The sequence below is a fragment of the Raphanus sativus genome, chromosome 7 (assembly GCF_000801105.2).
Source record: "Raphanus sativus cultivar WK10039 chromosome 7, ASM80110v3, whole genome shotgun sequence".
NCBI classification, from domain to species: Eukaryota; Viridiplantae; Streptophyta; class Magnoliopsida; order Brassicales; family Brassicaceae; genus Raphanus; species Raphanus sativus.
Genome location: NC_079517.1, coordinates 14875653 through 14892129, shown reverse-complemented (window position 1 = coordinate 14892129; position 16477 = coordinate 14875653). Strand labels below are relative to the sequence as shown.

The window sequence follows — 16477 nt, the reverse complement described above, 5'->3', positions numbered from 1 at the left end:
GAAACGGTACGGCCCCAGAAACATACTCCGGTGACGCACGGTGAAGATTCCACCGGTTCCCGGAAAGTCGAAGGCGAACCACCACCGAAAGAAAGCGTGCATGGCCGCAGCAAAGGAAAAGAAAAAGAAGAAAAAAGAAAAGGAAGTTTTTAAAGGACGGGGCCGGACCGACGGCGGCGCGAGCCGAACCCACCGACCGAAAACTGCAACCACGGCGATGTGTTTCTTTAGAGAGAGGTCAGAGGGTTTTCTCTCTCCTTCGTGCAAAACTACTTTTCTGCTTTTTTCTCGGTGTTCCCTCTTCTTTATAAAGCTTACCAATTGCTTTTTTATTTTAATATTCTTGAGTTTTTATTACCGAATGTATTCCCCGAGAAGTTGTCGGTTGTCCTTGCCATTTTCATATGGGACACTTTCTGAATTTCTGAAGACATACCAATTACTTTACTTGTACTATTTACTATTATCTATAAAAGAAATAGTCAAAATACTACTGATAAGACTATAATTCGACGTATACAAAATACTACTGATAAGACTATAATTTCCACGTATACATATGCATTTGCCACTGACTATTTTATTTTATAGCTTATACCACGAAACCAAAGAAAGTGTTTCTTTCTTTATCAATGTTGCAACGCCGCTTGGGGTTGATTGATTGTTAACTAATAATAGTGACATGCATTTTTGTGTCCCAACGTTTGAAACTCCCCTAAAGTCATTGATAAGATAAGAGACAACGTCACCTTGTTGTAAGAATCCGAGGATATAATGGGCTTAGAGCCCAATAAGAAACTGAAATGTGCCCAACTTACTTTCGTTATTGATTTTTTTTTTTTAAATCTCAACGCCCTTCATCTTTCGCACTCAGCAATCTTCCAAAGAAGTTAACAAGGTATTACTGATTCATGGCGTTTGTCGGTAATTCCTTTTCTTTTTGGACAACCAGTAATCAGTAATTCCATTTTTGTTTTCAGTTTTCTTTTTTCTTCTTGAGAAATTATAAAAGAAAGACTCACGTTTACTTGTTTTCAGTTTTCTTCTTCTATTTTTCTAGGTTTAGCTGGAAACCTGTGCTATTTTGTTTGGTTGTGTTGCTTCAAGCTCTGGCATTATATTTCTCATGTACCTTCGTTTATAAATGCGAGTTTTCCTCGGTTTTATAACACTTCAAAACAAATTTTATGTTGAGATTCCTTTGTATAGAATTAGTATGAGAAATGAGCCATCAACCATAATTTCGTTATTGGTTAAGAAGTCTCTCTTTCCTCTCTCCGTATAGTCGAAAGCAATTAGTGAAAAAACTTGTACTTTAGACTAAATCTATTAAACAGAACCAATGTTTATGGTCCAATAGTGGTGATTACCTTGATGGCAAAATCCAATATGATGAAGTCAGTATGGTTCAAATTTCTACCACTAAAAAATTAAAATTTTGGCATCGCTATAGATAATAGACCGATATATAGACCGAAATATATGCTGCTAACATATAGCTAGTTTGAATCTATTTCGGTAGAGGATATGATACTCTATATAATTAAAAAAACTTAATATATATAACATTTGATTTTCTCTTTCAAAATTTAATATACAAACAGTTACAAATAAAATGCAAATACTTGTTATTTACAGATTCTTAAATAAACGATTAAAGGCTTAATCTAAGCTATTGGGAACTAGGGGTGGGCGTTCGGGTACCCGTTCGGGTTCGGATCGGGTATTTCGGATTTTCGGGTATTTCAGTATATGAGTATAATATCCGTTCGGGTATTTCTGAACTTCGGGTCGGGTTCGGTTATTTCGGGTCGGGTTCGGATATTTAGATTTTGAAAGAAAAAAATAAACTTTTTCATTTTTAAAGTTTTTGTATTTAAAAATTTAGTTTTCGATTAACTAACTTAACAGATTAAATTATTAATAGATTTGGAGGTAAATTTCAAAAACAAAAAGACATTCATTTGGCTATTATTTTTAGAATTTGGATGTAACTTTTGTTAATACATGAAACAAAAAGTTTAATATATCATTTTAAGTGAATATCAAATCATTTTTCTCCATTATTATATAATTTTAGAGTATGTGTGACATTAATATAAATATTTTAAATAAAATGAGAGATGAAAACTAGAAATATAAGGGTAAGTATATATATGTTCGGTTATCTTCGGATATCCATTCGGGTTCGGGTATTATCCATTCGGGTTCGGATATCCAATCTCTCCTAAATCAATACCTGTTCGGGTATTTTGTTATTTCGATTCAGATTTCGGTTCAGGTTTTTGGGATCGGGTTCGGGTGCGGCTTCAGATATCGGGTAAAGTGTACATCCCCATTGGGAACAGAACGTAGTTGCTAATCACACCAATTAATAAGATACTTTATTGAAGAATGAAAGATAGAAAATGAATCTTAACATTTACATCCAGAAAAAGAAAAAGATTAAATGAATCCTTTGTTTAATAAAGGAGGCCACGTGTGAAGAAAAATGCACCAATAGCAAGATAGAAGTTAAGTTCCCCTCTCTCCTTCAAATCTATCTCTCGCCGACGACTCAGGAACAACGACCAATTGAGACATCGTTGATCCTTAACCCCATTTTCACCAGAAGTTAAAATAAAAAAAAAAGGTCTCCCCCTTTCGTCTCCCCCGATCTCGGATCATATCGAATCGCGATTTTATAGAGAGAGAGAGAGAGAGTTTACATCAGATATCGGCGAAATGGATAGCAGTTACTCTGCCATCTCCAAAAACTCCTACGTCGAGTTACAGAAACAGAACAAGTTCCTTCCTCTCGACGACGAAGAAAAAAGCTTCGTCAACAACGGCCATGCTCTCGATTCCGGATCTAACCAAGGATCCGGGATCTCCGGCGCCGTTTTCAACCTCACAACATCAATAATCGGCGCCGGGATCATGGCATTGCCGGCGACAATGAAAGTCCTCGGCTTGGTCCTAGGCCTCCTCCTCATCCTCCTCATCGCGATCCTCTCCGAGATCAGCGTCGAGCTCCTCGTCAGATTCTCCGCTCTCCACAACTCCAGATCCTACGGCGAGGTCGTGCAGTCCGCGCTCGGGAAGCCCGCTAGGGTTCTCTCCGAGATCTGCATCGTCGTCAACAACGGCGGCTTCCTCGTCGTCTACCTCATCATCATGGGTGACGTCATGTCCGGTTCGCTCCACCACGTCGGGGTTTTGGATCAGTGGCTAGGCAACGGGTTCTGGGACCACCGTAAAGTTTTGATTTTGATCGTCGTGGTCGTCTTTTTGGCTCCTCTCTGTGCTTTGAACAAGATCGATTCCTTGAGCGTCACGTCAGCTGCTTCCGTGGCTCTTGCTGTTGTGTTTGTCGTTGTTTGCTTTGTTGTCGCGGCGGTCAAGCTTGTTGAAGGCACGGTTGACGATGCTCCGAGGATGAGTCCTGATTTTGGTTCTAAAGAAGCGGTTTTGGATCTTCTCGTGGTGATACCGATAATGACGAACGCTTACGTTTGTCATTTCAATGTCCAGCCGATCTATAACGAGCTCGAAGGTCGGACGCCTGCTAAGATGAACCGTGTTGGGAGGATCACGACGGCTGTTTGCGTTGTTGTCTATGCTTCCACTGCTGTCTCTGGTTATCTTCTCTTCGGTAAGGATACTGAGTCGGATATTTTGACCAACTTTGACCGAGATCTAGGCATCCGGTTCAGCTCCGCGGTGAACTACGTTGTCAGAGTGGGGTACGTTCTTCATTTAGTTCTCGTCTTCCCTGTGATCCATTTCTCGTTGCGAGAAACGGTGGATACCTTGTTGTTTGAAGGCTCGCCTCCTCTGTGCGAAAGCAAGAAGAGATCTTTGGGGCTCACGGTGGTCTTGCTGGCTCTTATTTACATTGGCTCGACGATGATTCCGAATATATGGACTGCGTTCAAGTTCACAGGGGCAACGTCGGCGGTTTCGCTTGGTTTTACGTTCCCTGCTCTTATAGCGTTGAGGTTAGGGAAGCGGAGCAATTCGTTAAGCGCGGCGGAGAGATCTGTTTCGTGGTTGATGCTGATCTTGGCGGTGGTGGTTAGTGTCGTGGGAACGCTTGGCAACGTTTATAGTCTCAGAAGCAAATCAGATTGATGCTTTTGTTTAGCGGGTTTCAAGATCTTGTTAGATTTATACAAATCAGAGATTCTTAGTCCAGTACCGAACCGGAAGTCTTCGGTTTTGTGACTGCTGCATGCACGTTTAGGGTCCATAGATTTCATCGTACCGATGCTGTATACAGACCACGATTCTTATTGATATATATATATACGCAATTTTGCTGTTTTTATTAATAGCCTCTCTTTCTGGCTTTGATTCATTATCTTTGTTCTTTTGTGTTTTCTTGGACCGTCTGAGGATTAGGATTCATTATCGATCTTATTTGAAACCGAGTTGGTTTACACTTAACCGGGTTTAGATCGAGAATGTATCTGAAATATAACTATGATTTAATCTGCGAGTTTTGAACTGGTTGTTAGAATGACTCACAGAGCTTCGGGATTGATGTAGTTTTTAAACTAAAGCAAGGTAACGAAACTTAAGTTCGACTTAAAGGTTATCAATAAAGATAGTGCCCATCTTCTTTTATTACACCTTTGGTTCATTCATGACCACAAAAAAGTATAATACTGATTGGCGTGGAGTAATAAAAATTGTATAATGATACGACTTTACCTAGGTTGTTTATGCAAATCTTCTAATTCAATCTTAGTCGTCGATTATGTGAATAAAGTACAAAGAATGTATGGTGTAACCAACCAAATAAAACCAATATACGAGCGAGATGGGAAGTTAGTATGGTTAATCAATAACCTTGAAACATATAATATGGCCAAACCGAAAATTGGAGTGGAAGCTAGCTAATGGCTGGTAGCGCATTTTAAATTTTGCATGCTCATCCCGTGATTCCCAATCGTGTCTTTTATCCGTCTCTATCGATAAGTTAAATTTGCAACTGTTAGACATGTTTATACAACATTCTGATTGAGTGATGGATGTATATTTTCATGATTGCATCCACTCGTGTCTATGTTCTTTGTAATCACATCCATCATTAATGGCTCACAAGCTTGTTAATAATTAATCTTCCTTCTTAATTCAAAAAGCCAAATTGACGATAACATAAAAAATGGGTTCATGTTCAGTGACGTCAGTAATAAACCCATAAAAATTGTAATAACAGTGGTCTACGCAAGAATTAATACAGAAAAATATTGTGCCAGAAAATACAGAGAAAATATTGGTTGACTACATAAGGTGAATATTAATTTCCATATATAGTAGTATTTTATATGGTTATTAGTTGACCTAAATACGAAGATAATACTAAGTATTTAGTTATTTAATCCATATTCTATTTATTATGTTTGTCAACAAACGGGACAAACATATATATTCAACTTAATAGAAGCTAACAATATTTATTTAGCTTTATAACGAAGATAATTTATAATAATATTAATCTATATGCTATGAAATTTTTCTTCTTAATATTTTAAAGTCACGGCAGCCTTCAACGCATTTCTTATAGAATTGAGCATCAACATCTATCTCACATATCAATTTTGAATTTTAATATCATTATAATTCAAAGAAAATATGAATAAAAATTATATCAAAAACATTACTATATATTTGGTATTGCTTTGTAAAAAAAAAATTACAAACATTCTATAAAATTAGTTTTCAGATGATAATATATAACAAATTTTTATTTTACTTTTGACTTTGACTTAAATTTTAATTTATATAGGTTATTATAATGGTTAATTACCTATCAATCTTGTATTTTATTGTCAAATAATTCTGATATAAACGAACTGATTTGCCAAAACATGTAGAATATGTATTTTGGCTAAGGTCATTTAAAGCGAATTTGTAAATGGAAGAATAGTATAATATTCACAAAGAGATAGTAATCCAAAAAGCAAAAGCAAAGATAGCAAAGCAGCATTTTCACACACCGTGATTAATGGACATACCCACACACACATTCAGTCATCCTCCATGTGTTAACACATACATCTTCACAATGCTAAAGATGTGTGAACCTGTTTGTTTTTGTTTAACTTTGACCCTTTCTATTTCACTTTGGTCCATCGTTTACCCACCTTACCAAGTACCCCCCCCCGCTACTTTTTGAAAAGTCAAAAAGAACCCCAACCGTCTCTCCTTTTTATAAACACAGACACTCGAACGACTTTACCTTCCCCAAACCGGACCACACTCTCACCAACAAAAACTTCTTTCTTCTTCTTCTTGTTCGATCGCATGACAATGGATTGGTTCTCATGGCTATCAAGAACGAATCTCGAAGACACGCTCATCTACGAGTACGGCCTCTCCTTCTCCCACAACGAGCTCGAGTTCGAAGACATAGCTTACTTCAACCACGAGTTCCTCCAGAGCATGGGAATCTCCATCGCCAAACACCGCCTCGAGATCCTCAAGCTCGCTCGGAGAGACAAGAAACCGTCTCCGCTCACCGCTCGTTCGATTTCGAGAGTCCTGATCGCGATCAGGAAGACTGGGAAGTGCTTCTCCGAGTACGTCAGGGCGTGGATCCGACGCGAGGAGTCGTCGTCGAGGGCTCTGGTGGTCGTGCCGAGAAGCGGCGGGAACGGGAGATGGAAAGGCGCTTTGATGAAGAGGAGCAAGAGATCCGTGACGCCGAGCAACGGCAAGGAAGAGAGGCTTCTGCTGACAAACGGGACTCCGTGTAGGCTCGAAAGCTTCTCGAGTTCTACGGTGGTTTTCGATTACGGTTTGAAAGAGGAGAAAGAAGAAGAGATCAAGTGGGATTCTATGTTTCAAAATCTGAAACCTACTTGAATGTTTGATGATGATGATTTTTAGGGTTCTTCCACTAACACGTGTATTTGATGAGCTCTTTCTTGTTTCCGAGTGTGTGGTTTAGAATATAGAATTATGAAGCTCTCTGTCCTATAATATAAGGTTTTATCATTATTATTTTTTTCCATTTCTACTACATGACTCGTTTCTGATTACAAGATTTGTTTCTTTGACTCTTGACAAGTAGTTGATGAGAGAATATCTTCTTCTGTTTCTGTGCAACTGTTAAAGAGTAGCGATCAACAACACTAATACAAAACATCAAACAGATACAAATAACATTACAACCTGATGATCAATAAGCCCGTTACATAAAGGTTCTCCCTACCGGTTCTTGGCCGGTTTAAGTCACAGTTTACAGCTGAATAAACAATAAAGTTTACAAATACTAGAATACAATAATACAATGCAAAGTAGATATAACATTTTATTTCTTTTATATCATCTTTCGTCTCTCTCTCTTACTCTCCCTAGAAATATCAATGACCGGCTGATTGGGGCTGCAACCTGAATGAGCCAGACGCATAGAGAGCTTGATAGACGGGTCGGATTCTCACAGTCAATATAACAGAAAGCAGAGTTCCAAGGCCACAAACTCCGGCTAGAACCAAGAACGTTTCCCTGAAGCAATCAGGACCAACGCAGGTGGGATTCCCTTGCTTCTCCGCTTCCCTGTCGTAGATGTATCCCGCAAGAAGGGCCGAGAATATGGTGGCTCCTATCGGGTTTCCCAAGAGTATCACGTTGTAGTTTATCCCAAAATGTCTGAGACCAAACAGCTCCGATATTGTGGCGATCGATAAGAACTGAAACCCCATGCCTATCCCGATAAGAGCAGTCGCCACGTAGATGGTGTGGTCGATGGCCATGGCGGAGATGAGGAATGCGAACACCATAACTAGCTGTGCCACTCCCATCCACACTGTTCTTGGAAGCGTTCTTGACTTGACAAAGTGCTCAGATATGGCACCTGAAGCGAGACGGCCTATGAAGTTGAAGAAGCTGAAGAGGCAGAGGAGTATTGTTGTGTCCTTGATACCAAAAGCGAATCCGATCTGTGCCAAGTTGTTTGAGACCGTAACACCTGAACCCATGCCTAGGAAATAGGTAAACCAAAGGAGCCAGAAATCAGCCTTGACGAAGACTTGACCAACCTTGAAATCCTCGCCTCTTCTAGGCTTCCTCTTCTTCTTAACCGCACCTTCTCCTTGAGCAAGAAGTACTTCCATATCATCATCATCTCCTTCGAAGAGAGACCCCAGGAGGTTTGAATCCGAGGTAGAAGTTATCAGCAGCGGCTCCTCCTGTGTTGTTGACTCACCTTCCTCTTTAGCTAGATTATCCGAAGAACCCGTCTTGACATTGGAACGGAAGAGTGTCATCTTGATGGGAACCGCAAGAGGAGAGAACAAAAACAACACCATGACAGCCACAAGAACGTATCTAAGTATACTCGGCAGTGAATACACCTCGCTAACGACAGTCGTCACAACGAGATAAGCAGCGAGAACGATACTCGTCCCGAGGAGAAAAGCCAAATACAGAGGCTCGGAAGGGTCTTCACCGGTGGCGGGAATACAGGGACGGATGAAATACATAACAGACAAACACAGAACCGGGATACCAACGGTGAGAAACAGAAGCAAATCAGAAGCGGAATGGTGAAGCAAGACGCTGAACAAGACGGTGAAAGCTGCACCGCTGATCCCAGTTAAGCCTTTGAGAAGTCCCGCCACAGTGCCTCGGCTCACAGGAAAGTTCCTCATATTGGTCACAAGAGACGCCGTGCCGAACCATGAGCTACTGTTAGTTGCCACAACCAGAGCTACGAACAGCTGTTCAACAAAACATCACAAAGATACAAACTTTCTCAGTTCACTGATCAAAAGATGTACACTTTATGTCAACAAAACATCACAAAGATACTAACTTTTCTCAGTTACTGATCAAAAGATGTACACTTTAATGTAAACAAACATCACAAAGATAGTAACTTTCTCAGTTCACTGATCAAAAGATGTACACTTTAAGTAAACAAAACATCACAAAGATAGTAACTTTCTCAGTTCACTGATCAAAAGATGTACACTTTAATGTAAACAAACATCACAAAGATAGTAACTTTCTCAGTTCACTGATCAAAACATGTACACTTTTATGTAAACAAAACATCACAAAGATAGTAACTTTCTCAGTTCACTGATCAAAAGATGTACACTTTATGATGTAAGGATCTGATTATTCTTCTTACCAGCCAGAAAGGCAAGCCGTTAACGATTTGGGAGACGGAGAGCCAGAGGACGCCGTAACCGAGGAAACAAGAGGAGACGCCGATGAGGAGCATCGCCCAGGGAGCAAGCTTGTTGCTTGCGTAACCTGGAAGTAGACCCATGTTCTCCCCGAGATCACAGGCCACGCCGAGGATCGTCACCTGTTGCTGGTTAAACCCTAGAACCGATTTGAGAGCGGCGGAGTAGAGAGCGAAAGTTGAAGCGTTTCCCGCCGACATCTGAACCCATACGGCGGCTGCTAACCCCACCCACGGTGGTCGGCTTCCCGTTTTCTCAACCAGCTTCGGCATCTCCGATCTTCTTCTTCTTCTCTCACTTTGGGATTTAAAACTGCTTAGATTTGATGTGCACAGAGGGAGAGAGCTAAAATCTATATAAGCCCACTACTCTCTTTAATCTTCTTCAGTCTTCATATTATAATGTTTTCACATATTTAATGCATATACGTTTTATATGAGTTCTTTTTTTATTACAAAAGCGTGAATCTTGAGACGTTTTTACATTACTTTCTGAAACTAATACTACTTTTTTTATTGCAAGCAGTTGACGAGAAAAATTACATCCAATTATACTTTTTTTTAGCAACATCCTACTCATACTTCTATTATTGTTATTTGTTCTTACTGTCTATGTTCTACAAAATCAAAGAGAAATTGTACCCTATACACAAAACTTTTTCCATAATTACTTTTTTCCATAATTAGATGAATACCCTAAATCTGTGATAATACTGCCTTGATTGCGAGACACCAAAATTTACTGTTATAGATAGATTACAAATCATGTTTTTTTTGTATTATGAGCCAATTGTCTCAAAACTAAAACGGAAAATCTATTTATTTTTTTAAAAGGTTCACACTATTTGTTTTAGTTTTATTTATACTTCGAGGAAACCAGTCTAAATTATAGGATATTTTGTTTATTTAGAATATTTCTATTTATATTGCTTGAATACGGCCTTCGTTTTATTATACTCCTTCTGTTTTTATTTGTAGGTAGTTTAACATAAAACACGCATATTAAGACTTTTAAACTTTTTAGAAATCAGCAAGCAAAATACGCTGCTTTATCTATTAACACATTCATTTTTTTTTGAACATTTAATTAGAGAGTGAAGTTATTGTTATTCTTAAGAAGAACATTTAATGGAAAAGTAACACTTTCTACTTAAATGAATTTTAATTATATTATTTCATTGTTTTGGAATATATAACACCTTATATTGTGAAACAAATCTATTTTGCTAAAACTACCTACAAATAAAAACAGAGCAAGTAGTACACATAAAGCAAAACGGTATGATTTGTTGTCATGCGAAGGTTTTGCGCTGAACACGTGAGGTCATTGCCATTGGCTTCGGTCTTATCGACCTCGTTTCTTAATTACTTTAATAATCTAACCATTTGTTATAATTATATATATAACGTATAGTATTATATTCGATACCTCCTAGGAGAAGGATTCACATAGAACTTTTATTTTGCTTTCATAATAAACAGAATCGAAAACAATGCATCGAGTCAAAAACAGACAAATAAAGATGATATGCGATCTCTTAAAAAAAAAAAAAAGATGATATGCGAAAATCTTAACCTATTTTTTAAACGACAAAGTACGAGGACTTTGACCGAAAAACAAAGACACGAGGACTCTGCACCGGCCTCGAGGCACAAATAGCAATCCAACACGCACTAATTTGAGTAAGAGAAATTTACCCTAACAGACACATTATGTGTTTCTAAGAGCATCTCCAACAAACCCCTTCATTTTTTGTACGGTCCACCTTCAAAATAAAGGGTTGAAGGGGTGATTCTCCAATGATGACCTTTAATTTTTTTTTCTTGAAAGCTTATATTTTACACTTTAGTCCTCAATTTCAGTAATAGTTCATTATAGTTATTAAAATTTTATAAATTAACAGTAAACACATATTAATATTTATTATTGACATAATTAGTAAAAATATTTAATTATAATATCAAATTACTTATAATAAAAGATAAAAAACATAAAAACATAAATTTACATATAATAATAAACATAAACAATTCAAATTACAATATATATATATATATATTAAAAATACAAAACTAATCAATACGATTATTTCCGTAATGCTCCCAAATATGCTCAGTCAAAGCATTTTTAAGTGCTAAATGAGCATCCTTATTTTTTATTCGAAGATTACGTGCTAAAAATTGTTGAAAACGCATATCTTCGTTTATGGCCATCTCAACATTTATTGGCAGAGCCGGTCTTGCATCTCGAATCGGTGCATTGATATCTCGTTCATCTTCAATTATCATGTTATGCATTATAATGCATGTATATATACAAAAAAGAACTCAGCAACAACAAACCGAAGAGAATGCTCAAAATTCATATCGAGAATACTTTGGTGATTTTGGAGGTTCAAGACCAAATTTACCTTAATATTAGTAATATATATTCAATGTGTAATTTTTCGGCTTATGGATTTATCTGAATATTAGTATTGTAAGATATATTTTAATGTGTAATATTTCAGTTTATGTAACTTTTATTTGATGTAAAATATTATGATTGTAATATAATTTTGTATTTGTGTAAAATTTTCCAAAATATAATGTGTGAAATAATATGTTTATATTTTTATTGAATATTAGTATATATTGGTATATAATATTTATTAATATATTATTATTATTTACTCTCCAACAGCCCTTCATCCCTTCATTTTTTAAAGGTTTTTATACTCCAACAGCCCTTTATCCCTTCAAATTTTAAAGAGGTGAACAGTACACCTTTAAATATGAAGGGGCACTGTACAAGCCTTTAAAACACTGTTTACTTTTCAGTTTAGTCCTTCTATTTATATATGTTTAATGATTGTGTACTTATTGTTTCCTATTTGGCATTCTACTATTATAATTATATTGACACTTAAATATTATGATTTTGGTCTTATAAATTTATTTTAAAATAATAATAATATATTAATAAATATTATATAGCAATATATACTAATATTCAATAAAAAAATATAAACATATTATTTCACACATTATATTTTGGAAAATTTTACACAAATACAAAATTATATTACAATCATAATATTTTACATCAAATAAAAGTTACATAAACTGAAATATTACACATTAAAATATATCTTACAATACTAATATTCAGATAAATCCATAAGCTGAAAAATTACACATTGAATATATATTACTAATATTAAGGTAAATTTGGTCTTGAACCTCCAAAATCACCAAAGTATTCTCGATATGAATTTTGAGCATTCTCTTCGGTTTGTTGTTGCTGAGTTCTTTTTTGTATATATACATGCATTATAATGCATAACATGATAATTGAAGATGAACGAGATATCAATGCACCGATTCGAGATGCAAGACCGGCTCTGCCAATAAATGTTGAGATGGCCATAAACGAAGATATGCGTTTTCAACAATTTTTAGCACATAATCTTCGAATAAAAAATAAGGATGCTCATTTAGCACTTAAAAATGCTTTGATTGAGCATATTTGGGAGCATTACGGAAATAATCGTATTGATTAGTTTTGTATTTTTAATATATATATATATATATATATATATATATATATATTGTAATTTGAATTGTTTATGTTTATTATTATATGTAAATTTATGTTTTTATGTTTTTTATCTTTTATTATAAGTAATTTGATGTTATAATTAAATATTTTTACTAATTATGTCAATAATAAATATTAATATGTGTTTACTGTTAATTTATAAAATTTTAATGACTATAATGAACTATTACTGAAATTGAGGACTAAAGTGTAAAATATAAGCTTTCAAGAAAAAAAAATTGAAGGTCATCATTGGAGAATCACCCCTTCAACCCTTTATTTTGAAGGTGGACCCTACAAAAAATGAAGGGGTTTGTTGGAGATGCTCTAATTACTCATAAAGAGACTTTGAGTTTGGAAAACACTTTCTCATGTCTTTTTATCTATTTTGTCCTTGTATTAGACATTCACGTGTCTGAGTAAATAATAGATTATAGATATTTTTTATATATTATTTTGCATCGATAGCACAAAATCTTCAGATCCCCTTTCTCATTTTGTTCTTTTTCTTGATTATATTTTCTCCCTTTTTCTTACGATGATCATTAAAATCACAGAACCATTAAAATCCAGATTTTTTTTTTCAATCGGTGATCTATGAATTTTTACGGCTAAGAAAATTGATGGTGCGTCGGCTGGTTCACGATGACAAGAAGCGAGATTGGGAAGTGAAGAGGGGTTTAAGTTCGTCACTGATTGTGAGATTGGAAGATGAAAAGGGTTTATGTTTGTCACTTTCACATATGAGAAATTGAGAATCCATAAAAGATGCTATTGGAAGAATTAGTGGAGGTCATGGTCAAGATGGCGGTGGATACGGTGGTGGAGATGGTGATGGTTATGGATATGGAGATTGTGGTTATGGAAAAGGAGGTGAAAGAAAATTAGAAGCAGATTTAGAAGAGGCGATTGAGATTATGGAGATTGTGGTTATGAAAGAGAAGGTGATAGAGAGTTAGAAACAGACGTGGAAAAGGTGGTGGTTACCATAGTGGTGGCGTAGTGGTTATGGAGATGGCAATGACACATATGAAGCGAAGGTCGGTGGTTATGGAGATGGCGGTAATTGCCATATTTGCTTCCTCTATAGGTGTGAATAACATTTTCGTGGATATGCCAGGTGTGGATGTGATTGCTATGGACATAGGATGTGTATATGTGATCAGTGTGACGGCAACTGTGTGGATGTGGTGGTTGTGGACATGAGAGTTGATGAACAAATATGCAGTGATCAGACAAAGTATATCAATTATGTTATGTATATACTTTGTTAGTTAGGTTCTATACAAAATATATATCCATCAAGTACGCAGTGATCACACTTAGTTAGCTTTTATACAAAGTATATCCATCATGTTATGTCCACAAAAACATAACCACACATGTCTATATAATCATAGAAATCATATCCACGTCTCTCCGTCTACGAGTTTTCCATCCATATCTATATATTGTATAAATGTTAAAATATAAAAAATATATATATGAAAATGGATGTCAAGTTATAGAGAATAAAAATTAGAACTTATTGAATCAATTATAATAGTTTTACATATCTTAAAACTGATTAAAAACCAAAGAAATACATAAAATGTAAAATGAATAATAATAACAAAAGATAGAGCTTTTTAACTATTATCTTTAGAAATGAACCGGGACACCAACCTTCGTAGATTTTGTTCATCCATTAATTGCACATAACTTCATTTAATAAACACTACAACCAAACCATCCGTAAGCCGTCGGATCTTCTTACATAAAACTCATCTAACAGTCCAAAATAATTTCCATTAGTTCAAACACCTTTCTAATTCCACGGTTGCTTCAAAAAAAAACAATTCCTTTTTATAGAAAAGCAAGGTCAGTATGGTCTTAAAAAGAACAGCTGGCCACATATTGTGTGCTAAATTTGCTAAATTTACAATGTGTCTTTTAATGTTAACAAAAGTCACAATGTGTCCCTTTTTGTAACTCTCTCTTTGAGTAATTTCGCATTCGTTCTATCAATTTAAGACTACCTTCCAGTCTCTCTCAATGGATTCTTAGACCATCTCCTATGTATTTATTTATTTTTTCCTCTATAATAGAGGAACTCTATAATAGAGATGTGTTTTTCTTCAATGTATTTTTCTATTTCTTCCTCTAAAAAAGAATATTCTTAAAAGATTCTTTTATTATATTACAACTAAGACCTTTTATTTATAAATATTGAAATTCATCTAATCATGTAATCTTTTTAATTTTCATAAAATTGCAATATTATTTAAACTAATTTTTTATTACAAAAAGCTACCATATATAATAAAATAAAATAAAGTAAACATTACCTAACCATAATACTTTATTTTCACATAAATAATTTGTTAATGCATTTCGAAGTGAGAAATATTGATTAATATTTATGTTGAACATAAAGATTTTTATTAATATGTTAAAGATATGTAAAAAAATTAATAGTTAAATTTTAATTTTAGTTTCAGTTAAATAAAACGTTAAATTTCATTTGTTATTTTTTTCAATTTTGAATAAATTAATAGTATTTTTATTTATGATTATTTATAATTGTGAAAGTTTAAAATTATTATGTAAACTAAAAATGTGTTATTATATGTAAAAAGAATTATATTTATCTATAAACATGTATTTTAATTATAATCACAAAAAGTTAAAGGACCATTTTGCAAATAAAAAAGTATGCCTCTATTATAGAGGAATGTTATTTTTTCCTCTAAATATAGAGGTGAAAATAGCAAATTTCTATTTTAGAGGAATAAATAGAGATGAGTTGGAGTAGATTTTACTCTATTATAGAGTATAGAGGCAAATATAGCATAGGGTTGGAGATGCTCTTAGTATACTCCCTCCATTTCGAATTATTTGTCGTTCTAGAGGAAATTTTTTGTTTCAAAATAAGTGTCATTTTCGATTTTCAATGCAAAATTTATTAATAATATTATTTATTCTATTTTTCTATTGGTTGATATATGATTAGGTATATTGGTAATAGTGTTTTTATTTTGTAAATATGTAAAATTAAATGTTTTTTTAACATGTGTGCATAAACTTAAAACGACAAGTAATATGAAACGGAAGGAGTATGTATTATGTATATATATATGTATGTATATATTATATATACGTAAATAATTATGGGATCCACAATTACTTATCTATATAATATATATATATATATATATATATATATATAATCTATACTATTAAAGTACAAGCACATTTGGATTTTTACTCAGTTTACCTCTATTAAAGAGGCTTTCTTTTGTATTCATTAATGATATTTTGGACATTCTGCATTGGTTTCTCTTTTAATTGTTTTTGGTCTGTCATTAACCACCGGCTTCCTAATTTAATTTTGGTATGTGATTATTCCGTGTTTGATACTGCATCATTTTAATATTTTTCCAACCGGACATGTTTGAAACTGCATCGTTTTTTTCTCAAACTATTTAATGGTTTGGTTTTAAACCGATTTTTTCCTAAATATAATCCCAACTATTTAACAAAAATTATTTATAAAAAATAAAAATTGTTTATTGGTTCAACCAGTGGTTCAACCGGTAACCGGATTTCGATTTTAGTAGTTTTTATTGGATTTTTAAATTTTTTTTTTCAAACCCGAACTGAATTTATCTTTGATCAACCGGTAATCCGTTCAACCGCAGGTCTAAGTCGAATTTCAAAACACCGATCAAAACTAT

The 16477-nt window shown here is 34.7% G+C and overlaps 3 protein-coding genes across 3 annotated transcripts; 2 read left to right on the top strand and 1 right to left on the bottom strand.

Moving 5' to 3' along the window:
* The first annotated feature begins 2396 nt into the window (after nt 1–2396).
* Nucleotides 2397–4313, top strand: LOC108814341 (amino acid transporter AVT6E-like). The gene has a single exon (XM_018586893.2). It carries the CDS (start codon nt 2725–2727, stop codon nt 4111–4113), a length of 1389 nt encoding a protein of 462 aa, XP_018442395.1. The 5' UTR covers nt 2397–2724; the 3' UTR covers nt 4114–4313.
* A 1816-nt stretch (nt 4314–6129) lies between these two features.
* Nucleotides 6130–7048, top strand: LOC108817705 (uncharacterized). Its single transcript, XM_018590464.2, has one exon. The coding sequence runs from the start codon at nt 6292–6294 to the stop codon at nt 6850–6852; it is 561 nt and encodes a 186-aa protein (XP_018445966.1). The 5' UTR covers nt 6130–6291; the 3' UTR covers nt 6853–7048.
* A 77-nt stretch (nt 7049–7125) lies between these two features.
* LOC108817704 (protein NUCLEAR FUSION DEFECTIVE 4) lies at nt 7126–9586 on the bottom strand. Its single transcript, XM_018590463.2, has 2 exons — nt 9125–9586; nt 7126–8708 (listed from the first exon to the last, which is right to left on the bottom strand). The coding sequence occupies exons 1-2, from the start codon at nt 9452–9454 to the stop codon at nt 7353–7355; spliced, it is 1686 nt and encodes a 561-aa protein (XP_018445965.2). The 5' UTR covers nt 9455–9586; the 3' UTR covers nt 7126–7352.
* Between the last annotated feature and the right edge of the window lie 6891 nt (nt 9587–16477).